General features: G+C 30.3%; 3 protein-coding genes across 3 annotated transcripts; 1 reads left to right on the top strand and 2 right to left on the bottom strand.

Moving 5' to 3' along the window:
- Positions 1-16,637: 16,637 nt before the first annotated feature.
- Positions 16,638-18,185, bottom strand: LOC148232432 (fork head domain-containing protein FD4-like). Its single transcript, XM_088192220.1, has one exon. It carries the CDS (start codon positions 18,111-18,113, stop codon positions 17,397-17,399), a length of 717 nt encoding a protein of 238 aa, XP_088048346.1. The 5' UTR covers positions 18,114-18,185; the 3' UTR covers positions 16,638-17,396.
- Positions 18,186-21,522: 3,337 nt separating this feature from the next.
- Positions 21,523-24,004, top strand: mRF1 (mitochondrial translation release factor 1). Its single transcript, XM_088192218.1, has 3 exons — positions 21,523-22,311; positions 22,375-22,629; positions 23,754-24,004. Exons 1-3 carry the CDS (start codon positions 21,634-21,636, stop codon positions 23,991-23,993), a joined length of 1,173 nt encoding a protein of 390 aa, XP_088048344.1. The 5' UTR covers positions 21,523-21,633; the 3' UTR covers positions 23,994-24,004.
- Positions 23,991-27,479, bottom strand: LOC148232430 (uncharacterized). The gene is made up of 4 exons (XM_088192219.1): positions 26,406-27,479; positions 26,243-26,345; positions 24,376-24,534; positions 23,991-24,307 (listed from the first exon to the last, which is right to left on the bottom strand). Exons 1-4 carry the CDS (start codon positions 26,433-26,435, stop codon positions 24,018-24,020), a joined length of 582 nt encoding a protein of 193 aa, XP_088048345.1. The 5' UTR covers positions 26,436-27,479; the 3' UTR covers positions 23,991-24,017.
- Between the last annotated feature and the right edge of the window lie 82 nt (positions 27,480-27,561).

Genomic DNA, 27,561 nt, shown 5'->3' with positions numbered 1-27,561 from the left:
ATGTACAATATAATGCTTATTACAAATTAATCTAATCGTGATGTCAAATCGTAGCATGCTTTTAATAATATTTATTATTATTTTTATGTATATGTTGCAGTTAAAGTATACAATGACTAGACAAAGTATGCACTAATTATAAATTTTAGCTCAAGCTTAACTCCGTGCATACTTTCACTATACTAGATTTGCGTTAACACAGTCAGTTCGACAGCTATCTATTTCATCATTATTCATAATTGAAAAATAAATGGTAAGTTTGGGTTTATGCTCCTACTATTAGCTCTAAAGCATATTGTATTTAAATCTAAATATTTTAACAGTTGCTTCATCATCTCAAGAACTGAGTTCCAAGGACGCCACAAGGCCAAGGTCCAGTTCCGCGATCTAAGGGCCAACACGAGCGTGAAGTCAACCTAACCTGTCAACCTTTTGATCATCAATCAAGAGCCATAGCTTGCGGCTGCTGTCAAACCATGGCTCTCTTCGAAAGCACTTCTTCCAAATCGATCCTCTCGAACAGGTGGTTGGCCGTTGAACCTCGTTTCGGGTAAATCTCGAAAGCAATCTACACCAAAGATCGAACCTCACACGTGAGTACATACAAATACCTACCTACCACAATTACTACACGTGTATACCTCCATGTGTGTGTGTGTATAAATATAACTGGCAGGCACGAAATTTGTATAGTTTTCGAATTCGCCGAGGTCTCGCGTGTTTCCAACTCTCAAATTGAATATGTCAACTACCGCTCAACATCGGAAACGTGGCGTGATGATAAGTATTTGTGTGTGTAAACAATGCGTGTGTGTGCTTGTGTGTGTACGTCAGGGTTGACCAATCTTGATTGAGGTGCCTCTATAAATAGTAGAAATGGCTAAATGTTGAATATCTTTAAAAGCTCTTTGAGTACTATAAAGGCATATTATATACAACATTAAATATAATAATACCGTTTGCCTATTAGTTATTTTTTTATTTTATTATAAAATATATACACACAAAAATGTTATATTTATTACACACACACAAATCACACAAAATGTTAAATTATAATATAATTAAAAAACACTATTGTTTTGGACAGTTCTATGGCACTCCAAGCTTTGCAGCTGTAAAATTGCAAAGCACTAATGGATTGTCGACACCACCCTTTAGCAACTTGAAAAGACGCTACGCTGAAAATATAATGAATTATATCACATCAAAATGACACTACGATTTGAAGGAGAACGCGCGTTTTGTTCTGCACCAATAAATCCTACTTAATTCTTTATAAAAATAATAATAAAATAAAAATAATAAAAATTAAATATAAAACTCGTAGCTGACATTAAATATATCAATGTCCAATTTCAACATTTGAAGGAGCTGGATGATAATAGCCACAGGCAAGTCGGTTAGCGCGGACGTTCTAGCTCTAATGGACATTAGAAGAGGACGTGATCAAACTGAAATTCTTCGAGAGTTATTGAATTGTCAATAGCGTCATTCAGTAGTTTTAACAAATGCTTCTCGACATACAACATTCTATGAAAACTTAGCAACGCAAATAAAAGAAAGGCGCTGAATGAGATACAATACAAGAACGGATAGCTTCATAAGATTACCATGTCATCTGGACGAAGTACCGTTACACGAAAGAGCATGCTTTATCTCTTTCTTCGTTGCATGCGACACCATTCCCACTTTTATTTCTAGGAGATCGGTGTCAGTTCTGGATTGTTAAATTAATAAATTTGAAAAACCTACAATACCACTAACTTCATTCTATAATTTTACTACTTATGTATCTGATATTTTTAAATTTTGTGCAGAATTTTAACGATATTTTAAATAAATATAATTATTATAGTCATTATTAAATGTATTTCTACTATTTTTGTTTCTAAAAGCAATAAAATATTTATATTTATTATAAGAAAAGAGCATTATTATATAATAAAAATAAAATGGTAAATATTTCTTTAGAAGCGCAGGGTAACACCCCCACGGTGTATGGCTGAGAGGCAAATAGTAGTGGATTCTAACTAGAATGTACCGGTAAACCGTCGAGTTCGATAGGGAATCTTATGATACGAACGGATAATAACCAAATATCCTAATTTAAAGATATCTCAAGAAGCTTTCTTCATATAACAGGTATTTGCTACTTGGGATTTTTAAAGTATAAAACCTGATTTAAGAATGCTGCAAAAGTCTCACAAAGGACACGGTTAACTAATGCGTTCATTATAATGAATTGTTATATGTTATGTTATGCTATGTTATGTTATAACATAGCCAAGAATCTTGGAATATATTTGTTCTTAAATATGACTGGAAGATTCTTTAATATATCATAAGAATAATCTGATGGTAAATGAAAACTGGAACATGATACAATATGGCATTTTCAGGTACTCAAATCAGGTGGTTGAAAGAGGATCATCTCCACAAAGAATCACAATCACTCTGTAGATAAAAAACCGCAACACATGAAATAAAAATGTTTTTATCGAATAAATTGTTGGCCACACCTGTCGTGTATTATAAATATGGACGATTTGCAATTAGTAAATATTTGTAAAATCTTATTATATTCGGCACGCCATTGTAGATATTGAATATAAATTTTTAATTGCCTTTTCGTCAATTTACAGTAGCAAATTACAACGATCGTCAACATTTTTTTTTAAATATATTTATGTAATGTTTTATAATAATTTATAAAATAAAACTATAAGGAACGATACTTTATTATGATAAAAATAAATTATGTAGCCTAATTTACCTATTTTATTCATGCGTCAATTCACACGTGAAAAATGTACATGAGAATGACTTGTAGATTTTTTCCGTAACACCAAAGTCTATGGAAAATTATAATGTAGACCTTACGTAACCTTTCCATAATGGCGAAATAAAATACTTTAATTAAAAACGAAAATAACGTCGTAAGTTATGGGTTTCGTGCGCAAAGTTGCCGGTAAAAGTTTTCCGGTGTTGTGGTACTAGCGTTCTGATGGTAAAATAAAACACCATCAACTAGTTTCTTTCATTAAACTTATTGTTTTTCATAAATATTTATTCAGAGGTGGCGTGCCGTGGTAGCCGGGAAAACTCCGGAATGAAAACGAAAAGCCTTCCGTATTGCCTCACTTACGTGCGAGGCGATAGCATGTGAGGTTCTTGCGATAAAACTAAACATTTGTATTATTTATTTAATTCTTAAATAATAATATGAGCCAATAAGCAAAACTTTTAATTTATAATACTATTCCATAAACCTCAAAGATATCCAAAACTAACCAAAAAATAAGATAACGGCTGATTTCCCATACGCCCACCACTCGTACGACGTACGATGACTAGTCTTGTCCCTTAACTCATTTTTAAATAGTGTTTTTTCTCGAGAAAAATATAAAATCCATAATTCTCATTTTTTTTAGAAATTTGCTGATGAAAATTAAATTCGTACGAATATTTTAAAATGTTTTACAACTACTGCATTTTTTTATACCGCTGCATAATAAATGGTGAATCAGATGTTTTAAAATATGCATGCTTTCTTTCACTTTAACCCTTTGAGGAGTATCGCCGTACATGTACGGCGGTTGATCTTTCCCTGTTTTGAGGTACCCCAGATAGTTATAATTTTTTTATATAATATAATTGTTATATATTTACATATATCTAAAGAAATAAATTATGAAAAATCATTTTAATTATATAATACTTTTTTTATGATTTCTATACAAAATAAAACCAATAAATTAAAGAGTACGAAATAAATGAATTTAACAAAAAATACTTTGCATTAATTTTATGAAAAAAATATTTAAGGGCTCTAAATTGATATAAAAAATCCACAAATACTGAAAATATATATAATAAATAAGTAAAACAAATTAATAAAATTTAATAATAGAAAAGTGGCAAAATAAATTAATAAAACATACTTATAAATAAAAATAAAACTAATAGAAACATTGTTTTTTTTTATTATTATTTACTATAAATGCAATATTAAATAACAATAAATAAATAACAACAGAAATAATTATGGAAATATACGTAAAATGAACTCACTCCCAGATGTATACTAACAAATTAATAAATGTTTATAAATTAACTCACTATTCAAAGGGTTAAATAAAAGTCTTGAAACAAATTTTTTTCTAGAGACTGAATCGTAAATATTTGAGGAAGAAAAAATAAAATGAGTTTGTCTATATTTTTGAGACATTTTCTCTGAAAAAGCGTTACTATTTATGAGATTCAACTTATATTTAAATTACTGCCACATATGACATAGATCACCTTTGAAAAAACTGGACTTAGAAAAGCGCCAAGAGATGAACCACATATTAAAGCTGAAAAAACACTATTAAATGTTTTGATATTTAATTGCCTATTGATGTTACTCCCAATATCCTCAACCCACAGCAACTGTTCTTGCTGAAATTACTATATTTTATTATGACACATTCTTTTGACTGAATTAATTAATTAACCATCGGTAAATAGTTCTCTTGTAATAGTTAATAAATGAGATATCTGTGGATTGATTTTAATTACAGCCTGCTTTTTTATTTATTTTAAGAAAAAAATGCGTTGTGATTAAAAAATATTGTAAGCTCTCCAAATTTTCTGTAATGCATATAGTTGGTCACAGTTGACTTGATTGCGTCCCTTATTCGTTCAGCTATTGAAAACGCTTTTTAACACAATAAGCGTTTAAGCTTAAATATCTATATATGTATGTGTTTTGATTTATTTGAGACATGCCTACTAAAACGATTGTTATGGTCAATATGGTTGGACCAACCAGAAGCTTCCGCCTGGTCTTATATCGTTAAATATATGGCAAAGTAAAAGGCAAGGTATATGTTTAAAAAAATGTAAATAAAGTAAAAATAAATTATTTAAATCAATCTCAAATGTTTTCGCTGGTCCTTCGAACACGATAAAAAATACCTTTTTGCAAGGATCAAAGATGCAAACAAAAAAACTTTTTTTAACTTATCTTCAAGAGAAAAAACAGTATACATGATATGTGTTCATAAGCACTTTTTTATCAAATTCAATATCCAAATAACTATTTAACTGTGCCTCATTTAAATTCCAGGCTACGAAATTTAAAAATCAGCATTTTCTTCTAGCTCTACTGCGATTGTGTTTAGAAACTTTTAGATGTGTATTTTTATTTTATTTTTTTCATTTCACGTGCGTGCTTGTTTATGTCGGAAAATCGTGTTTACGAAAAATTAGGCAGGGCCGTTATTTATGCGCCGAGAAGGGAAATTGGAATTAGAATCCGCGCCGCGATACGATCGGGTCCTTCGCCCGGGCCTTAACGAAAATTACAGGGGCGACTCGTGAAATGTGTGTTTATTATTTTGATTTATGCTCCTCGTGATTATTCATACCCTAGTTATGCACCCCCGATTTTCCACCCACCCCGCGACGGCCATTTTTGTTACCACCGACATGTACACTGGTACTTTTTCACAGTCCAAAACCAACACGGTGCATGCGAACGCGAGACACGTGTAAATAAGTATTATTACGCTTGTTTTTTGCTTCTTACTGAATTTTACTTCTAGGCGGGAAGTCGTAAATTCGTCGATGTTAATTATTAATTTCACGCTTCGTTTAATTTGTGTGTTTATCTATACAAATGTGTACGTAGTTTTACAACTGTTTTTTTTTTAGATAGATAGCATTAAATTAAAGATAACTAGTGTTATCAATAAATATTTTTATTTTTTGTTAATTACACTGTAGAAGATGTTTGATTTATATTAGAGATAACTTTTTTATATGAAAAATCACACACTGCAACATATTTTTATTTTGATAAAGTGCAAATTATTGATAAAATACTCCACACAGAAGCAATCAATCATTTGCTTATATATAAATATATATTATTATTTTTTTATCAGAGCAAAATAGTTTATTGCAATAATTTTGCATTTATTTATGTTTAAACTATTTTTGTACTATTTTTGGCTTTTCAGTTTTATTTTCCCATTCGAAGGTTTCCCACAGGTTACCTAAAATGTATACAGTTATAATTTATAAAGCTTCTCTATTACAATCACTACTATCCTTTCCAATAACACCCATTCGTAGTACGTGTCCGCGGGCGCATGCGCACAACGCGAGGTTTGGGTGCGTCAATAACGAGCGAGCCGCCCATTACAGGTAATCTGATCCAAATTGCTTTTCTTAATTATTGATTTATCCGTAATCGTCGATTCGGAGTCGATCATTACGTACTAGATCGGACCGGTAGTTTGCAGTCGGATATGTGAACCGTGCGAACGGGAAACCCAACAAAAAAGGTTGGCCTCAGCTGGAACATTTCAAACCTCAGTATTCCATATAATCAGCCATACTGTGTAAAGCTGTAAGAGTTTAATGTTTATTAAACCGCTAATTTAATGCTTTTGACGTGAATTTTTGACTTCTGAGAAGTGATAATTGTTTTTTACGCCCTCATATTTGTCAAAATTCGGTTTATATATACTTAATTTGATTCCAACTTATTGTACACTTTTTAATATCAAAAACTTATTATTACATTAAAAATGCAATAAGATATTGATCTCGACAGATTTTTCTCAATAACAATAAACCAATATTTTAGGCACACCTCTCACGGCGTTTGACTAATCATAAGGCAGAAATTTAAGAATACATGATGATCACATTCATTGTTTAAGCAATGCACATACCATTAAAAATAAATCGATTATGTGGTCAGTGGCGTAGCTATGGGGGGGTGGGCCGCCCCGGACGGCACTTGCTTGGGGATGGCATATTCGCGATGGAATTGTCTAGTGTGGTTCTTAGCCCTGAATAAATTAAAATTTATGTTAATCTACAAATAGTAAGAGCTTAACAATAATCAATTTATTATTTTAAGAAATGCTGATTTTATGACAATGCAAAAAAATGTATGGGGGGGGCGGCACATACCCTAGCTACGCCATTGTATGTGGTTAATGATAAGGGTTACAATTTTTAAATCTACACAAATTGAGTTATTGTTACTTAATCTATTACTAGACTAAAACGATTGTTTCATATCATTTTTTATAGCAATAGAATGACGAATAGAAATTAATCAATATATATTAACGGTATTTAAAAAAAGTTGGTAAAGTTTTATAAAGGGCATTTATAATTTGCTACATATTTTGATATTCTCATTTTCACTTTATAAGTTTCCATGAAAATAAAATCTTTATTTAATATAATTTTGCTTTGAATAAAATTTTTATTTATTTTGAAAGACTTGTTTAAATGTTTAAAATCACTAATAAGAATAAAAAAACATAAAAAATGATAAAATTGTAATTAAGTCATATTAATAAAATTGCTATAAAAATAATAATTGTATTATTAGATTAAGAATCACAAACATACACAAGCTCAGATATTATTATCCAGGCACCAAATCGTTTAGCAGTCTAACAAATATTATTATTCGTCATCAAACGAACTGTATTAGAACGCATGCCGCGCGAGGAGCACTATGAATCGATTCTCAAAATTTGACTGTCGTACAAAACAGTTTAGCGTTACGATTATTTTAAATAACGTTCTGTATTGAATTTATAGTTTTACATAATTTAATACATATTATCTAGGTGCTAACTATATATAACATATTTTCATAATTTCTAATAAAAAAACCATGGTTTTGTAATAGATAATATGTTTTAATTATTTTTATATTTTATTTACTGATATAAATGTTTAAACCATGCTTTAAGAATCTTTAAAGTTTCTTTGGTTTAAAAAAACTTATAAAAGACATGCATTACATACATAAAATGTTAATTCGTTTCTCTCGATCATATTTTTAATAAGAAAAAACTTGGGTTATAATGATAAGACACATTCAAAATAAGTACATGATTACTTGAAAGACTAACAAATTGTGTAAAATATAATATTAAGCTTTTTTAACCCTTTAATTGCCAAGTTTTATGATTGCTATATAAATATCAATATTTTAAACAACAAAAAATGAATACCATATTACTCATTTTATTTTTTTTTTCTTTAAGGATAACATTGGTTCTGTCAATCTTTGCTAGAGTAGCAAAAAACAATATATCGGATTTCAGCAATCAAATGGCTTATTTAACATTTAAATTGTCCTTCTTTTATTAAAAATATGAAGGTTTATTAAATAAACTGTAGGAAGGTTTATTTACTTAATTGACAAGATCAATAATTTTCCACCGCTTAACCAGTTGTGTTTCTGAACCTTTTTTTATATATACAATTATTTTCTTATAAAATTTTGTATATACCATTTTTTGAAATGGAATTTTGGAATGCTTGTAAAGTATATATAAACTAGCTTACTATAATACTACAATATTTAAATGGAAGTCCACAAAAATATTTTTAATTCAAAAGCGGCTTTAAGTATAACTTACATTAAAAAAATCTGTTTTTTGATACAAAATTTAGACTATAGATTAGTGATATAAATCAGTGACTAATAACAGTATTTGAATCCCATATAAACCCTAATGTTTTTCAATTTTTATCGTGTTGAGGAGATCAAAATTTGTGATAATCATAGATTAAGTTTTTATATTCTCATGACTGAATATCATTATGAATAATTATAATAAAATCTTACATAGTGGCATATATATTTTTCAAGTACTTAAAAGTTATGAAGCTGAAGTAGCTAATTAATAAATATATTATTTATTGTAAGCTGTAATAATAATTCATAAAAAATAAAATAGATTTAAGGACTGATTTCAGTGTGATGTTCCACTACTTACTTATTAGTTGTGATTTGCGCTTATTTATTTGTAACGCATTGATCTAATGTCAGTTGTGTTGCAATGAAAGATTTACAATAAACTAATTAAATACATTGAATAGCCATAGTGATAAGATTATAGTACAACTCGAAAATATCATTAGATAACATTGACACGCCAACTAAACTTTTGTTCCATCGACACCGTTCGTGCAAAAGTCAGGCGTGTTTACAAATTGAATATTGTATATAATGAGATAACGACAATTTTAACTGTGTAAATTGTTATCTGTAATGAATGTTTTATATGTTTACAATTTTAATTTTGCGACACGTAGCGTATATTATTATATACACATGTACAATATAATATGTACCGACGTTATTATATTTTTAATATTGAATACCGCAATAATTATTAGTTGTGCTATTTTTTTATTGTAATAATATTTTATTGCCGTTCATTTAAATACGTCGACGGCTCGCAATAGCCCCACATTAGCATTATGATATTTTTATTGCAATCGTAAATATCGCAAATAAATATGACCAATCAGCGCATTGTAATGTGTGCACATGCGACGAAGTATGAAATCAATTTTACCACAGGTTTCATATCGCACATCAACGATGGTTGTATAATATAAAAATATATGTCAATAAAATAAAATAATAGGCTATTTATTATTTTTATAGCTATTAAAAAATCGCGCAAAACCACCCTTGATTGTTCATAATACTGAATAATTAAAAATAAAAAAAATATTTATAAGCAATCAATAGCTTTTTTCTTGATTATATAAAAGCAAAAGAAATGAGCTTAATTATTTTATTATATTTTTTTTAAGATCTATATAATCGAAGTAAATTCGTACACGAAATATTATGACTTGAATAATAATATATACACACATAAATATAGACTCACACACGCACACGTACCCATACGCACGATCGAAATGCGTAGAGCTAGCACAAAACGATATAACAAACTATTATTATTCTAAAAGTGTGAGTCTGAATTATTTCCTGTGCCTGTATCAGCATTTTTTATATTTATAAAAAATAATAAAATCGTGTGTAAAAACCGATTTAATCGTGTCATTGGTTTAAAAAGCAACTGAATTTTGTGTGCAAAAGTAATAATAATACCGACACAGGGCTGAAGTTACAGTATCTAATATATTTTTTCAGTTTCTAAGAAGTGTATAATATTCAGACGTGCGCTTTTTTTATATTTTTTTGTAGAATATGAACAAACATAGTATTCTCATATCATCAAGACATTTTTTGCTGGCCATAGTTTTTAAACATAGTTTGCAATGACTTTTGATGTGATACAAATGATGTACATTAATATGGCTTCTCATTGTGCATATTTTTGCAAAGATTGTCTTAGTTATACTCAACTCACATTTTTGCTTATGAGATTTTTATGAATTAAAAATAATAAAGAGAATGAAAACTTGATTGTATCACTAAACTGTTTTTCTAAGACAATTCACACTAAAGAGTATCATGTCCGTTTCGTCAACGTTATCTATATATTTATTATATGGAATAACAGCTAGGTTTGGTAAGGACAGAATAGCGTAGTCCTAATGTCTCAGACTAGTATCTCTGAGGTTGGGGATTCAAGCTCCGGCAGCGTCACTCAAATTTGTATTTATAAAAAATGCGCTATTATAAAAAAAATGTCCCAACTGCAGTGACATCTATTGGTTATAAATTATATTGCCTACACTACACTCTCTGGAAATTGTCCGAACCGAAGTTACAACTGAAGTCGGCCGAGACCTACGACTTCAAGTAAGCTACCACACTGTCGCAAATTTCATATGCCATCCGGACGGATGGCATATGAAATTTGCGTGAATGAGGTCCGGTCGGCGGCTTCTGTTGGCATAGTTCAGCTGGCATATTTGCGCGCGATCAAAAAATGTGCCAAATAATCGCAATTTTTAAATTGTCATTTTATTAGGTTTGTGTGGACTCACCAATACAATACCAGTACAAAACATTTTGATCGTAAATATTCAATTTACGCAAAATCTTTGTCGGCTTTTGCAAAATGTCATAAGGCATAAAAATTATACTTCATAATACGAACACCACATCTGTGACTATTCTAGAATTTGTCGCCATCGATTCTAAATAAGAATTCGTTATGGTGTGATGTTTATATAAACCGATCTAGAAAAATACATAAGGATATTCGAAACAATTTTTTTAACAAAATCAAATACCACTAATTATATTTTAAATATTAAATTTTATATGAAAAAAAATATAATAGCGATATCTGTTACAAGAATATACTATCAAAAATATAATTAATCCTTTTTGGTGCCCTAAAATATTCAAAGATGTCAGTAAGAGTCTGTTGAAGTCTCCGATAAGTATGTGGTATTATAACTTGACCACGTGACCACGATGCAGCGCTCGACATGCGTGTTAACCATAGGACGCCTACGCGCATACTGAAATTGAACCAAGTTACTCGTTCTATTTCAGTTTACTAATGACCATATCATTATCTCTCTCACTCTCGTCACATCGCTATAAAAACTTGTTTTTAAAATAGTTCTTATAAATATATCAACTAGGTTTATAAGTAAATCTTGTTTTAAAATAACAGCTAACAAAAAATACAAAAAAATATTAAGAAATTGTATATTTTTATATAAATAATATTTTTTTTTAATATCCAACAAGCGCTATTTTAAAACATGATGGCGGATCAGGATAGCTGAAAAACTAATCTGTGATAATAACAACAGTTGCCGTGCACTTAAATATTATATTATATTATTAAAAATATATTTTTTTTTTTACAAAAACATTTGTTTTCATTTTTATTTCGCGTACCTACAATATAAACTTAATATTTTTACAAAGCTGTACTTTAATTATTAATCTTGATACAAATAAAAATTGTTGCAACAAGTATTCGCCCCAGTAATGTCTTGATATAACTGCAGTTTTTAATTAAAACATTATTATTAAATACATTTAAATATAATGTCTTACACTGCACATCAAAAAGTCGACGTCGTTGAATAGTTGGACTGACACCGCAAATTATAAATAAACTCTCAAAGATCGCCTCGCATCCGCGATTAAACATCTCCTATTAAATCTGTTTAGTGTACATATTTACCCGCTTATCCGGCGGCGAATCTGTTACGTAGTTAATTACAAAACGGATCTTCGTGCGAAAAACAGACGCACACCCAACATATACATAGTAAATTTAATAGGCGTGCTTTTTTTCTATTTCGCCGCGGTAATCTAATAAGTTGGCGAATAGATTAGACGTGTATATACATATGTATACAGCATACGTAGGTATATACACATAGTATGCCGACACATTATACCAGTCGGCTAGATCCCGACTAGAGGTAATTACAGGTTGGGCAGGTAAAGTGAGAATGGCGTGCCGCGGCGATGCTGGCAAATATTTATTTAATGCCGCTAATGAGAGAGTGTGTGCCGCCATTGACCCTTTAGCTGTGGCCATTTTGAGCTGCTTTTATATTTTATATATTTTTTCTTTTATTTTAGCTGTTGCCGTGTTAAAACCGAGAACGTGATACAATGCAGGCGTGATCAACGCAGGGCATAAGGGCGCTCGATAAAAGCACTGCACGAATAATTTTATTAATAAAGGATTGACTTTTATATAATTATTTTTTGTAAATATTTCGTTAAAGCATGACAGGCGGCAACCCAATGCACTATAACATGATAAACATTATCAAAACCTACAAGTAAGTAGTAAGATATAAGACTGAACTCAATCTGTAAATCATGATATATATTTTATTAATTATGTACTAATAGTACAACTTCCAATCAATAAATTTTATTCATCTGTAAAATAAGGAAAATTATCTATCAAAATGATGATTTTCGAACATCGTGGCGCATTGGGGTAACCTGTTAGGCCACGATGGTCTTAATTTAAACTAAAAATAATAATAATAATAATCACTAATTCAAATCTTCCAAATATAATATATATTTAAAAACACTAGGATCCATAAAGAATTGGAACCCATGTCTTTTAAGTATAAGTCATTAATGTTATTTTATTTTTGATACACAAATATATTATCTTACAGAATATTTAAATAGCTTTTGTATATACAAAAATTGGTTGCTATAAACGGTATCATCATTTTTTGCATCTTCAAATTTAAAAGACGGCAGTTCTTGAAAAAAAATCTAAATTTCAGCTTTTAAGCCAATTTAAATAGTTCGGGGTTCAACATATTTTTTTACTTTATTACTAAGATCTTAAGAGTAGGAAATCTTTGTTATCAAAGACAGATTATAGTAATGTTTCATATTAAATTCTAAATTTGCAGCTTTTGACATTCAAAGAATCTGCCATATTCTAATATTCAATATGTTTTTAAAGCATATGTAAAGTGCTTTTGAAAACTTATTAATTACCCTCTCTTATAATTTTTTTCATGTTAAAATTAATGTTTAAATAAACAAAAATACATTCACAGATTAACCTTTATTTATTATATGAAATAAATTTACGGAAATTTAACGTTAATTCGGACTACGATTTATTATCTAATTTAATCACATACAATATTTTAAGCTATAAGAACAGTAATGTGATTAAAGCAATCTTGGATTTTTAAATCAATAATAGTTAATAATTATTAATATTAATTTTATTCATATTGAAAAAAAATTACGGAAAATATTGATTAACTGAAGTTATGTTATAAATAGGATTAATGTAACTCAGCATTTTAAATAAAATTTAATATATTTTTCTAATTAAATTTCTACAATATAATACAGTGTCAGGTATAAATTATGCAATAATCTATTTGTTGGTATACTTAATGAAAATGTAAATATCATATTAATTTTTATAAGTGAAAAAATGAGATTTGCAATTATGTAAAATTTTATATTTAGAAAGGTTGAATATTTTATTCGCAAAAAAAGTTCAATCTTTTTTGTCATGATTTTTTAACATTAGGGCTACTTTTAAATGCGCCATTTTAATCTAGATGACACAAATCTATGCCGTACTGAAAAATATGATTTCGAATGATTTTTAGAAAACAAACTTTAATTTCGACAAATCTAATACTTCTCTTTATATAATAGTAGATTTCATGCTGTACTCCTTTAATATTAATTAAATTTAAAATATACCATAAAAAATCTCAAAAATGATATTAAAATATTACAGTACCTACTGACAAAATGTATCATACTAATTCTAAAAAAATATATCAATGATTAATAATTATTTTATAAAGGCCAGTTTTATGAAACCTTAAAAATGACAATTGCTTATTCTTTGTAGCTTTCAGTATTTTTTTAAATTACATAAAAAATAACATTTTAGTAGAAAACTTATGAATTTTGTATAAATTGGGCAAATTTATTATTTAAAATGGTTTAATATAATATTTTATTCGCAAAAAATATTGTTAAAGTATGATCTTGAAAAATAGCTATAAGACGTTTAATTGCTTTACTAAAATTATAATATGTAGTAAAAGCGTATTGACTAAAAAATGTTTATAATTTTATTTTAAAAAATATGCTTAAATTGTACCTTAATTAATAAGATTATTTTTTTTAATCTGTCAAAGATTTTTTGCTCTCATATATTATTTATCAAATACATTTAAATGCATTATATAATAATCTTCAAAAAAATTGGTTTTAATAAATACGATGGCATTAATCTAAAAACTGCAAATGATTCTTATTGTAATATCGGAATAATAGTATTGAGGCTATTTTTAAATGAGCCACCAAGCTCGTAATTACTAATATAAACATCTGTCTTTGAAACGCCCTTATGAAAAATATGATTTAAAAAATATTATTTTTTCAGTTGCAAAATAATTAGGCTCATATAAGTTCTATCTAAAGAATTGTTTTAAGTCGTTAAATATTTTTTTGCCTACGATACTCATTTATAGAATCAAATCTACTTTTAAACGTGTCACGTAAATTTTAATCTTTTAACAAGACTTATAAATACAATTATAAAAAATGGTTTAAGTACATAAAATATTTTTTTAGCAGTGATAACCGAATAATCAATACATTTTTAATATCGAGGCTACTTTTAACTGCGCCACTAAAATCGTAATAAATCACATATACAGATATTATCTGTTTTTTGAACGCTATGACGAAAAATATGATTTATTGTAAAAGGTTTAATATATTAAGATCAAAAAAATTATGCTTAAATTATATTAAAGCTTTTTTGCCTTTGATATCTAATCTATAATTTATTTATAGTATCAAGGCAACTTTTAAATGTGGCACCTAAATTGTAATCATGATTATTTTCACTTCTTAAAAATATGATTTTAAAAAATGGTTTAAATCCGTCAAAGGATTTTCTAAAATGATGTCTGAATGATAATTCAGACATCATTACTGTATCAATACAGTAGACATCATTACTGTATTGATAAATACATTAAAAATATGATTTTTTTAAATAGCGATAAATTAAATATATATGTAATAATAATATATGTGATAAAAAGTGCAATTTAAAAAAATTCTAAATGGTTTATAACCTTATAAATGGTTTAAACCCGTCAAATCATTTTTCAGCAATGCTATCTGAATTTTCAATACATTTACACTATTGAGACTATTTTTAAATGCGCCACTAATTAATTATTTTAAAATATATAGACATTACATCTTTTTTAAATAATTAAAAAATAAAAAAAATTATTAGTTCGATTTTTATAAATGGTTTAAAACAGTCAAAAGTGTTTAATATATTAATCTCAAAAACTGTTTAAGTTCGATTCTTATAAATGGCTTAAATCCGGCAAAAGATTTTTCAGTAATGATGTCTGAATTTTCAATACATTTATAGTATTGCGGCTACTTTTAAACGCGCTGCTTAATAATTATTTAAAAATATATAGACATTGCATATTTTAAAGATGTGATGATAAGTTCGATTCTTATAAATGGTTTAAAATGTTTAATATTTTAATCTCAAAGTTTGACCCTTATGAATGGTTTTAAAAACAGCAATGCAATCTAAATTATCAAAACAATAAGTATCGAAGCTATTATTGCACATTTGAGATGCTGAGACGAAAAAGGTTTGATTACCAAAACAAGTATAAAGGATTACTTTAAGATATTCAAGGATTTTTTATTAATGATATCTGACATATCCACACATTTATAGAAGCCACTTAAAAATGCGCAATTTAAATCTTAATGACTCAAATCTGAATCTAATGCTTCAATTTATTAATTGTTTTAAAATACATCATAAAAAATACAGATTATATTGAAAAACTAATAAAAATTACTATACAAAAACTTGAAAACACAGAGATTTATAAAACCTCAAAAAAGCAATTGATTATTCTGAACTTACGCCAGCATTTCTCAAGTCACCTAACAAAAAATAACTGATCAATATTTTTTATAATGATCAAAAATAATAAATGTACAAAAATACTTTTTTTTAATTACTCCTAATCACTAAATTTATTTATATTTTTTTATTGCAAATAACAACATTTTATTTTATTAGTATGGTATTCATTATAAAAACACTTTTCTTATTAATTTTAATTTATAAATATTTTATAAATAAATAAAATTAATGTGTGTGAATTCAACGTAAACTTCACGGTCTATCTCACGCGGTTACAATGGAAATTGTAATTATTAACCATATAATATAATTACATATATTTTTTACACTTCCTATTGTGTACAAACTTTAGATTATATTATTGTTAACCTTTCATATTGAGGATGTATATAATGAATTAAATAAAAATCAGTATTGTTTGACAACATTAATGTTTTTTTTAATGTACATATTTATATTTTATATATGTATAATAATATATAATTTTAATAACACGTTATTAATTTACATCTTTTTACGCTACTACTACAATATATTGCAAGATCCAGTTAAATTATTTTATTTACAATATATTTTAGGATCGACATTAAGAAGCCTCATCATTAATTATATAATAATAACAATAATGACTGTGTTGTATTATTTCCAATTATGGACGTATAATAAACGTCTAAGATAGACTTAAATTAATCATATACATTAATATTTTACATATTTTGCACAACAAATCACATTTAAAGCTTACACTTTTTGCAGTCGATTTAATTATTTTAAAATCACGCTTGTTTACTTGTATTATATTGTATAATATAAATATATTTTGGAAAGTACAAATAAATAATGAATAATATTTATATTTATTTATAATTGGCACAGTATAAAATTATAGATTATTGACTGTTTTGATATAATCACTTTGATATTGCCAGATTGGTATTTTATGAGAGATACAGGGTTTAAGTACGTGATTACACAAATAATACTGTTTTAGCTCGATTAAAACAATTATAATAATAACATTTATTAGGAACTATTTAAGTTTATATGTACACTTACGATTGCGCAATAAATAATTTAATTCGATTAACGATTGGCTAATACGTACCGAAACTCGGTTTTCAGCTTTCGAACAACTAATAAATAGATCACGTTTTGTACATATATTTACATGGCGATTTTAACAGTTCAAATGATCCTCAGCGGCGCTGGTCCGAAACGATATAGGGGAGCTAGGGGAGCCCTCAGTGAGGCTGCTGCTAATAGTCCGGCCCTGTATTGAAGTTCTAAGGCGCTGCATGGCGGTGGAATGGATATTTGCGGCTCCCAGCATGGTTGAGGTCTTTGAGGTGGCGGAGGAGTTGGCCTATCTGGTGATATCAGGCTCTCTATGGTGAACGCCCTCTTGGGTCTCTCTGGGGTCAATTCCGTGAACGCTGGCAATGTGGTTGCCGACGGAGGAGAGATTGGAGGCATAGGCTCTTCTTTAGATTCGCCGCCGGCTAAGAAGAACCTGTTCAGATTGGCAAGAGCTGCTAGTTCTTCGTTCAATGTATCTTTATCTGTCTTGCGCAGTTTGAAGCGCTTCCTGCGTCTAAGTAGAGATCCGTTCTCGAACATGTCGAACGCTTGAGGATGTAGAGTCCAATAAGCGCCTTTGCCGGGCCTGTCCGGTCTTCTAGGCACTTTTACGAAGCAGTCGTTGAAGGATAAGTTGTGTCTCAAAGAATTCTGCCATCTTTGCGTGTTGCGTCTATAGTACGGAAAGCGATCCGTGATGAAACGATAGATGTCCGCCAAAGGCAGCATCTTGTCCGGAGAACTCCAAATCGCCATTGCAGTCAGAGATATGTAAGAATACGGAGGTTTTTGTTCACCGTAAGATTCGCGCGGAGGACGCGGCATCTTGATTTAATTATTTTTTCAAGTTAAAGTTAACCGTTGAACACTCGAGGTGCGAGACGACCGTGCGCGTTAAATCCCAGAATCGAACTGGAGTCCTAGCGAGACCCTGTTACGCCCTCGATGCTAGTACCGCCTTTTAAACCCCCACCATTACTGGAAAATAACCAATGAGAAGCTCTAAAGTTGGAGGCGGTGCTTTGTGGAACTGCAGCCGAATTTGTGGAACGTTCACGCAGCATATTTTTATTAATCAGAGATGTGCAAAACTCGGCACGCGATCTTTTTTTAAATAGTTTTTATTAAAACCACAGTTGGAATAAAATACAAATAATCAGTTCGCACGTAGTTGTATGTATTGAAATGAAAGGTGAATATTAGTACATTGTTTTGTGGTCCAGTTTGATTTAAATATGAAATGGAAATTTATTTCCACTTAACTTACTATAATAGGTTTGTGTAATAGGTGTTTTTATACATAAAACATTTGCGGGAAATTATTTGATGTCTAAGAACATTTTATATTTGATACTACGAACATTTTCAGGTATTATAAATGGTCCAATTTAATATCAAAATGCAGAAATTAATTAGAATTGGGCATTAACCATGAAATTATAGTTTAACTCAAAATCAATAATAAAATTAATATTAAATATCTTACTGACTGAAATTAAATATGTAATGAAAATTAAAAATTAAGCATGACGCCTTAATCCAGAGCGAAGGAGGACATAAGTAGGCTTAGAAAATGATTAGTTAATGTCAATGAAGAAAAATATCCATTTTAAAAGGCACATTTTTCGGAAGATTCGTCACTAAAATCACAACCACCAATTCCATATTTTTTCTACAAGTTTGTTGTTTCCATTGATGTGGATCAAACACCACATCTTATACCCGGGCCCTGGAAAAACAATGATTCAGAGCCTCATGACAAAAATAGCATTTTACATATGTTTTAACATCGTAATATAATTCTTGAATGAAAAATAATAATACGAGTTAACCCTTTATATGCTACAAATAAATATAAAAATAAGTCACCGTTGCGACATATTTTATGCGAAATATTTTAATTAGGCATTAAAAAATATTAAAAATGTATACTCATAATATTTACCTGATAGTCGTACTTTATTTGCTGCTCAGTGTTGCCATATAGTAAATTTCCAGTCCCGGTCAAAAGCAATAAAACCCCACATTACTTTTCGAGACTGATTTAAATCTTTAAATTTGTTTTCAAGAAATCGATTGGTTTATCTTTGTACTGATTGTGGTTCGTTCAAAATGGCGCTTTAAGTTGGATGGTTTCATGTTTTTATTTGTTAGATTTTCAGAAAAATGACGCTAAATGGAACAAGCTCTTTTTCATCTCCAGTCCATGAGAATCCAAATTTAAGATATTTTTTGTCGTGCTTGGGAGTTTTCCTTGCTTCTTTCTTAACATATTCTTTCAGAATTGAACGTGGTACACCCTCGGTAATTTTAATATTTTCTGTTTGTTGATTATTACTACAAACACTACTACTTCTTTCGATTTAAAAATCCCATATTTCAACAACCGATCCATAATCTTAAATGTTAGGGATAAAAATTATATTTAGTATGAATTAGCAAAATCAATGGGGCTTACAAAGCACAAAGCAAACGTACCTCCACCAAACACTTCCCGTACCCCCAAGGGTACGCGTACCACACTTTGGAAAACATTGCTCTAGTCTTACCATATCCCCACAGAAAATAATCCACATGATCTTGGAGGCTTATTCACATGTTCATTACGCGAAATTATGCGCTCATCGAATATTTCCTTTAATAAATTGGTTGTGGCGCGCTGTGTGGCATGTTGCGTCGTCTTGTTGAAACCAAAGCTTTTTCACATTAATTCAATACAATTAGACAACGAATAATCAGCAATCATGAATCTATAGCGCTCTCCATTAACTGTAACGTTCTGGCCGGCATATTTTTTGAAGAAATAAAGACCAATGATTCTACCATCTCATAAAGCACAGCAAACAGTGACTTATTGTAGATGTAATGGCGTTTCAATAATGACTTGTGGACTTTCTTTACTCCAAATACGGCAATTTTGGTTGCTGGCGTAGCCATTCAACCAAAAATGAACCACATCGCTGAACAAAATTTTGTGATGAAAATGAGGATCAAAAGCAATCCCGTTTTCAACCCATTCACCAAACGTACAGCGCATATGATGGTCAAACGGCATTAGTTTTGTAAGCTCATAAACCAAGATCTTTCCGCAAAATCTTCCATAAAGTGGATGGACACAGTTCTAATTGCTGTGCATGATAACGAATCGACTCATTCGGGTGCTCCTCAATGCTTCGCTCCACAGCAGAAACAACTTCTTCGGTGTGCACTGTACGACGTCTCTGCGGATGCGTATTATCAATTAGAGTGGTGTGCGTAATGCGAAAACAGTCTATGGTTATTCGAACTACTTGCTCGGATGGACGTTTATATTGACCGTAAAATCGACGTAGCGCACTATAAGTTTGTAAGCGTTGTTCTAGCGTATTGCCAATTAGAAAAACAAACCTCTAAAAAAAACACCCTTCATATATTTTTGACTATTATTTTGCCATATTTTGGTTTCTTTTTTATATAATATTACTTCATTAAATTTAATCTAAAAATAAAATTAAAATGTATTAATATAGCGACTGATTATTATCTTGTTGGCGCCTAATTCGTATGCCATGCGTTTTTGTGAATAAAGCTTTTCTGCAAGGCGATCAGGTAACGAACATATTCTGGCGTGCTTTGCCCGGTCTGTCGCAACCATTCAAACGAAGCGGTCGTTAAACTGAACCATTATTCACAAAAATAAATCTTTAGATTTTGATCTCAGTTATAATAACCAGTATGCGCATCCCAAAACCTTAAATATCCTACCGTGGTTTTAAATTTGTTATTGGTAAATCCTCAAAATATTTGCCCATATGATATTTGTTATTGGTAAATCCTCAAAATATTTGCCCATATGATATTTGTAAAGCCTTTTTTTGGCTACCTCTGATATAAAACATATATTTTAAAATAATTTTAATTATGTCATAAATAGCATTACATACATAGACACTCTGTCCAACTAATGATTTAAATATAATGTAATAGTGTATGTTGGGGGTATGATTGGCATTAAAATCACACATATAACAAAATACAATGTTAAAAAGTTGTAATATTCTAATATAAAATTAGATGTAATACATTTTCTATAAATATATTTATATTAGTGAAATTTTACCATAATTTAAAATAAAATCAAAATAATATTTTTATTGGCCATATTAATAAATTAACATTTTTTTAGATATATTTATTTCAAAATATTGTAGTATAAATTATAAATTAAAGCTAATTGAGTTATTTATTTAACGTCACATTTGTATGGACATTTTTTTGCGTCTTACGGCCAAATACGTCAAATGGCTATGTAAGGTTAGATTGTTACGTCAAAGTAATTCGCGCTGCATTTTTAGCATAAATCATAATGTTTTCGATTCGAAGGCTTTTTTATAACACTTTAACTCATAATTGGCGCCTATGCTCTAATGTATCTTCTTCGATCAATATAGACATGTCAGATCCAGTAGTAGAAAAATATTTAGAACATTTAAAAAACGATTGGTATACAATGAAAGCCAAGGGAATGTACGATCATTCACTTCTACAGATGTTGCAAAACCGAGATCAAATCTTAGACGATTACAAAATGTTAGACGAGCTGCAAAAGCAAGACACTAAAGATGACATGTCGGAATTGGTAGAGTTAGAAAAAAAGTCATATGAAAATCAATTAAAGACTTTAAATGATGATGTTTTAAAAGTTTTGTTCGCCGATAGGGTATTATTTCATGATACTGAATGTAACGTTGAGGTTACGGCTGGCGTCGGGGGTAAAGAAGCGATGTTGTTTGCCAGTGAAATGTTTAACATGTATTGCGGATATGCTAACTTTAAGAATTGGAACTGCGATATAATTAAAGAAGATTTGACTGAATTTGGGGGGTTGAGACACGGATCGTTAATAATCAAAGGTACTGGGGCTTTTGATCTTTTACGACAAGAAGGCGGAGTTCACCGAGTTCAAAGGGTACCTTCTACTGAAAAGAGCGGTAGGCTACATACGAGTACTGTTCAAGTTTCCGTGATAATGCAGCCGACTGAGGTTGGTATTAGAGTTATAATGTAATATATTATGATGTATTAATGATATTATTTTGCCTTTAAGATTGAAGTAGAATTACCTGATCGCGACATAGTCATTACAACAAAACGATCAACTGGCGCCGGAGGACAGAATGTTAATAAAACTGAGAGTTGTGTAAGAATAACTCATTTACCGACAGGGATTACTGTCGAATGTCAAGAGGAGAGAGACCAACACAAGAATAAACGTGTGGCTTTTGTTAAATTACGGATGTTGCTCTATGAAAAGAAATTAGAAGAAATGACCGAGAAGGAGAGAAACGAAAAAAAGGCACAAGTGAGAATTTTTCAACTTTTAACCAAACAACTTGAATGTTTCCAATAATTCACCATCACACTATTTTAAGGCAAATTTAATTTTTTGACATATACATAAATAATAGGTACTGTCTCGTTCAGTATTGCTACTCAAATCCTTTACCATTATCGGAAAGCGACCACAATGGTTTTCCTTATATAGGGTTACCCGGGACAAACAACGTATTATAGGTGGAGTTTAATAGTATGGCTATTGATCCAAATAAGCCTAATTTAAGTTACTAAGAATAAACATAAAAAAATCTTGAGATTCGCGAATTTCATGAGGCACTTAAGAGGACTTATTCAAAGACTCCACCACTTCACCTTTACAGGGACTTCTGTGAATCAATCCCGACTTTTCACTAACATTTTTTTTTCAGTCAACCTAGACTCATTCAACACCTCCGCCCGATACTGACACCAGTGGAGATTTATTTTAAACTTACTTGTCGGATGACATTTCTTGTTGAACGTAAATGATGCTTATAAAAAATCACTGCTCACTCCGACAGGTTCAAACTTGAAAAAATACTACACCAGACGCTCCATATGCTTGCTAGTTAACGACTGATGCATTCTTAATTTACATTGGAAAATTCCAATATTGAAATACCAGGCAAAAGTGGGTTTAATAATTGATTTCTGAAGCGCAGCTGCAACATACTAATAAAAGCCACTATTTAACAAAGGTAGAAACACCGTTAATGCCAATACAGAAAGATCGATATTTCTACAAATTTTTTTATAAATGGAATATGTGTAAATTGATTTACACGCCTTTAAAAAAATACGGCAAAAATATAAGCAATACACACACTTTCGAACCTTTAGAGTAGGGCTTTGGTATTTGAGCAGCATTCTAATCTGTATATTTGTTTGAGAGTTAATCAGAGAGCAGCCAGTAGTTTATTTAAATATTTCAACACAATGCAGAACTTGATTCAGAAAGATATTCTATTGATCTACAATGATCATATTTTCTGTTATACATATAATCATTTTATATTATTATTATTATTAAAATTCTCTAATTTATAAAATATGATCTTGTTACTTATCAACAGACATGATTTATATTGATTTAAAAAAAAAAATTTTCAGATCGGTGGAGGATTACGCAACGAAAAAATCAGAACATACAACTTCAATCAAGACCGAGTGACCGACCATCGCTTGGGAAGCTCAACGGGCACAGTTCATAACATTGTAGATGTTCTAATGGGCGGACAGACTTTAGACAGTCTCATAAACCGAATAGTGCAAATGGAGCACAAAAATAAAATTTTAGCCGAAATAGAATCATTCAGAATGGCCAACAAAAAAGTAAAAGTAAATAAATGATTTTAATATAATCGTTTATTTTATTCACTCGGAACACACGTACGTGATTGAGCATTGTTGCAACATCGGATCGAAGAGAGAACCATAAGGACATGTATAATTGTAATACACATTGTTCACACACAAATAATATTTTTGACATCTGGAATTGGAGATTGGAAATCGACCAGATTTGGCGCAGTCTAAGTTGTCGCTCGTTTCGGGACAGTCTGACGTTCCTGTCTCGGTGCAATATCTAGGTGGATTGCTCCCGTCATTGGCGTTACACTTTGTATTTTGTGGACAAGTGTAAAGTAATGTACTCGGCATTGTACCTGTGAATTAAATAGATTATGAGATATATATTTGTTAATATCAAATTGTTAGTAAAGAATTAGATTACCAGTACAAAGAGCAAATTGAGTATCACTAACGCACGTATAAGTGCCTGAGCATATACCACATTTACACTCCGGTGATAAATAATAACCGCATATTGTTGATTCGTCTGAATTGCAAATCATTCCCATTGGACAAGTACTTACTTCAGTGCTTGGTAAATCTATAATAATAGTTGTTAACATAAAAAAGTGAAATATAATATATATTATGTATAATGTGTCAAGTAAGAAAGTGTGGCATAATTTTAAAACCATTATTATAAATAAAAATATAATCTAGATATATACATCTACAATCTTAACATTTCTTATTGTTGTTTAGAGATTTTTGCTCTCAAACCGTTTATCACACTCAACTGATGTTTACTCATTTTTAATCACTATTTAATAAACATACAAGGTGTGATTAAAAAATACGGTGAATAATTTGATTACGAACAAAGTAATAAGCTTAGATCAAATTTGCATTAATCTCCTTGAACTAGCAATGCACTTATCCCAATGTTGATTCCATGATTGGAAGCATTTCTGGAAGGTTTCTTTCAAAAGGGCCTTTAGTTGCTTCATCGTGGCCTTCCGAATGCTGGGAATTAAGGCAAAACATTTTCCTTTTAGCACGGTTTTTATTTTTAGGAAGAGTCAGATGTGGCTTGTCGCTAAATCCTGAGAGTAAGGTAGATTTGAACAGACAAGAACTTATTTTTCGGCCAAAAATTCGCGGTTCAGAAGCGATGTGTGGCACGGCACATTGTCGTGATGAAGGAGGAAGCCATTGGCCTATTTTTCTGCTTTCTTTCTTCGTACATCGTTTCACAAACGCTGCAGTACGCCCTTGTAATATTCGGAGTTTACAGTGGTTTCCCTTGAAACAAACTGATCGCACTATGCCCTCACTATTGAAAAAAGCAATTAGCATGAAGTTGAGGTTCTACTTTGACTGACATACCTTCTTAGGCGAGGAGAGACACTCGTTTTCCATTGGGAACCTTGCATTTTTGTCTCAGAGTCATAGCCAGACACCCAACTTTCATCTCCAGTTATAAATTTGACCATCAAGTCCGGATTTGCATCAAGACGATCCTTCAATTCTGTGCAAACTGATGCACAATTTTGATTTGTTAAAATGCTTTGCATGGACCCATGCGGGATGTTGAGTTCTTTGTTAAGGTCTCAAATAGTCAATCGTATGTTTAAACAAACCATTTTTGAACCTTATAGCACGTTTTGAGGTCGAAGGACGTCTCGACCGTTGCTCATCTTCAACCACCGACTCATTTTAAATCGCTAATATAACTTGTAAACAGTCTTTAGAGCCACCTCATTATCGCTATACACTGATTTCAATATTTCATGAGCTTTGGCACTTTTATGCAACTGAAAACAAAACTTAATGTTAACGCATTGTTTGAAATCCATAATGCGCGACAGACACGGTATACACTACCTCACTATTCCGACTTTGGAAGCCGGCTAACAAGTCACAACTTATTTAAACTTGACACTAACTATCTCAACGGATCAGGCTATCGGACTTATTACTTCAAATGGATGTAGCCTCAGCAGTTGCTGTTATAAAAATTCATTCACTGTATTTATTGATCACACCTCATATAACTACGAACTTTATAACTTATAGCTTCTCTACTAAATAGTATTCATATAATAATACTAAGTTTTAAACAAATCTCAGCTTTAATTTACAAACTTGATATATACAACTGCGACTATCATGACTCTGCCAACGATCGAAGATTTGCGTAGTCAGGTTAAAATTTTTATGTCCTAAGTGCATCAAGTCAATCAAGAGCTTACAAATAAAATTATGTTGGCTACTTTTTTACTTAACACACTATATATGTATAATATTACTTGTTAATGGATCACACATTCTGTACTTATTAATATCAGAACATTGAATATGCGTGTCAGCTTTGCATTGCTTGCAAATACAATAGGTGTCTTTTAATAATAACTAAAAAAATAATGAAGATTGTGTTATAAATATTTGATAAAAAAACTATATTAAACGTACCATAGTAAGGAACATGCTCAATAGAAGCATTTTATTGAATGTTACAAATAATTAGTATCTCAAAATATATATATATATAGTTTTAAAATGATTTATGTGCTTGTATATGACATTATGTTGAACTTATAAATGTAATCCAAATGTAAATAATCTACCATCTGCAGTACCTTGAATTGAGAAACATAAATTAAACACAGACATATTATTTAATCTAGAAAAAGTAGATATTTTAGACATATCACATTACTAAACTTTGAGTAAAATTAATAGTTTTACTTACTGTGCTGAATATATATTTTTTAATTATGTTGCTGTAAATATAGAGATAAACGAGTATATTATATATAATATACCTCAAATATAAGCATTAATGATATCAGCATATATTATTGTATTTTGGTATATAAGTATGTATTAATACAAACTACTACACTTGTATTATTTGTGGTCGTTTTTTTAATATAACCATTTCATTAGGTTCATAGTAATTCATTAAATGGCATTTTTCTGGCCAAATTCAAGGGGTCCCTGTTTAAAATCCACGTCAAAATCACTGAAATCATGCCGTCGCATTGGAAACGCTCGGTTATCTAGTGTTCATAATAAGACTTTTTTATAATATTCGACTTACAATAAGTGATAATATAATGAAGCATATCTAAACCGAATTTTGACCAATAAGAGAATGAAAAAATCAATTATCCCTTCTCAGAAGTCAAAAGCGAAAAAAATCGTGTCGGCACCGTTGCGGTGGGAATGCTCGTTACCGAGCACCCACAATAGCTTCAAAGCTTATATCTACTACAGTATATGCGTAACTAACATGAGGATGTTTCTTGTCTATCATCTTATTCAAATTGCTAGGGAGAGCAACAATTGATAACCACTGTCGTCGAAATATATTCTCCGAGAACAGACCGATCCTTTTTGTGGGTTTTGTGGACCGGGTTTGTGTACATACACAGCTTATGCACGCACACTAAGATCAATGTCCACTGTGACGTTCCCTAAAATATAGCTTACAGTAAATAATAGCTATACAACTAGTCGCTACGACTGTCGGACGACGTCTCTGGTGCATGAGGCGTTGCTACTTCGGTTTGCCTACTAATTTTAGATATATACCGAGTGTAAAATTCAAAGAAATAAAAAACAA

This window comes from Plectrocnemia conspersa, unplaced genomic scaffold (assembly GCF_051122295.1).
Source record: "Plectrocnemia conspersa isolate PC_06_02 unplaced genomic scaffold, ASM5112229v1 ptg000009l, whole genome shotgun sequence".
NCBI classification, from domain to species: domain Eukaryota; kingdom Metazoa; phylum Arthropoda; class Insecta; order Trichoptera; family Polycentropodidae; genus Plectrocnemia; species Plectrocnemia conspersa.
Note: the sequence above shows the minus strand (reverse complement) of the source record. Positions and strands in the feature narration are given on the sequence as shown.

What these genes read in the sequence shown, in the direction of transcription:
- LOC148232432 (XM_088192220.1), bottom strand. Translation starts at nt 18,113, where the DNA reads ATGCCGCGTCCTCCGCGCGAATCTTACGGTGAACAAAAACCTCCGTAT.
- LOC148232430 (XM_088192219.1), bottom strand. Translation starts at nt 26,435, where the DNA reads ATGCTTCTATTGAGCATGTTCCTTACTATG. An exon ending in TGAGCATGTTCCTTACTATG is followed by an intron (nt 26,346 to 26,405) that starts GTACGTTTAATA and finishes TTATTTTTTTAG; the next exon opens with TTATTATTAAAAGACACCTA. An exon ending in TCAATTTGCTCTTTGTACTG is followed by an intron (nt 24,308 to 24,375) that starts GTAATCTAATTC and finishes TTTAATTCACAG; the next exon opens with GTACAATGCCGAGTACATTA.
- mRF1 (XM_088192218.1), top strand. Translation starts at nt 21,634, where the DNA reads ATGTTTTCGATTCGAAGGCTTTTTTATAACACTTTAACTCATAATTGG. An exon ending in TGATAATGCAGCCGACTGAG is followed by an intron (nt 22,312 to 22,374) that starts GTTGGTATTAGA and finishes TTTGCCTTTAAG; the next exon opens with ATTGAAGTAGAATTACCTGA. An exon ending in GAAACGAAAAAAAGGCACAA is followed by an intron (nt 22,630 to 23,753) that starts GTGAGAATTTTT and finishes AAAAATTTTCAG; the next exon opens with ATCGGTGGAGGATTACGCAA.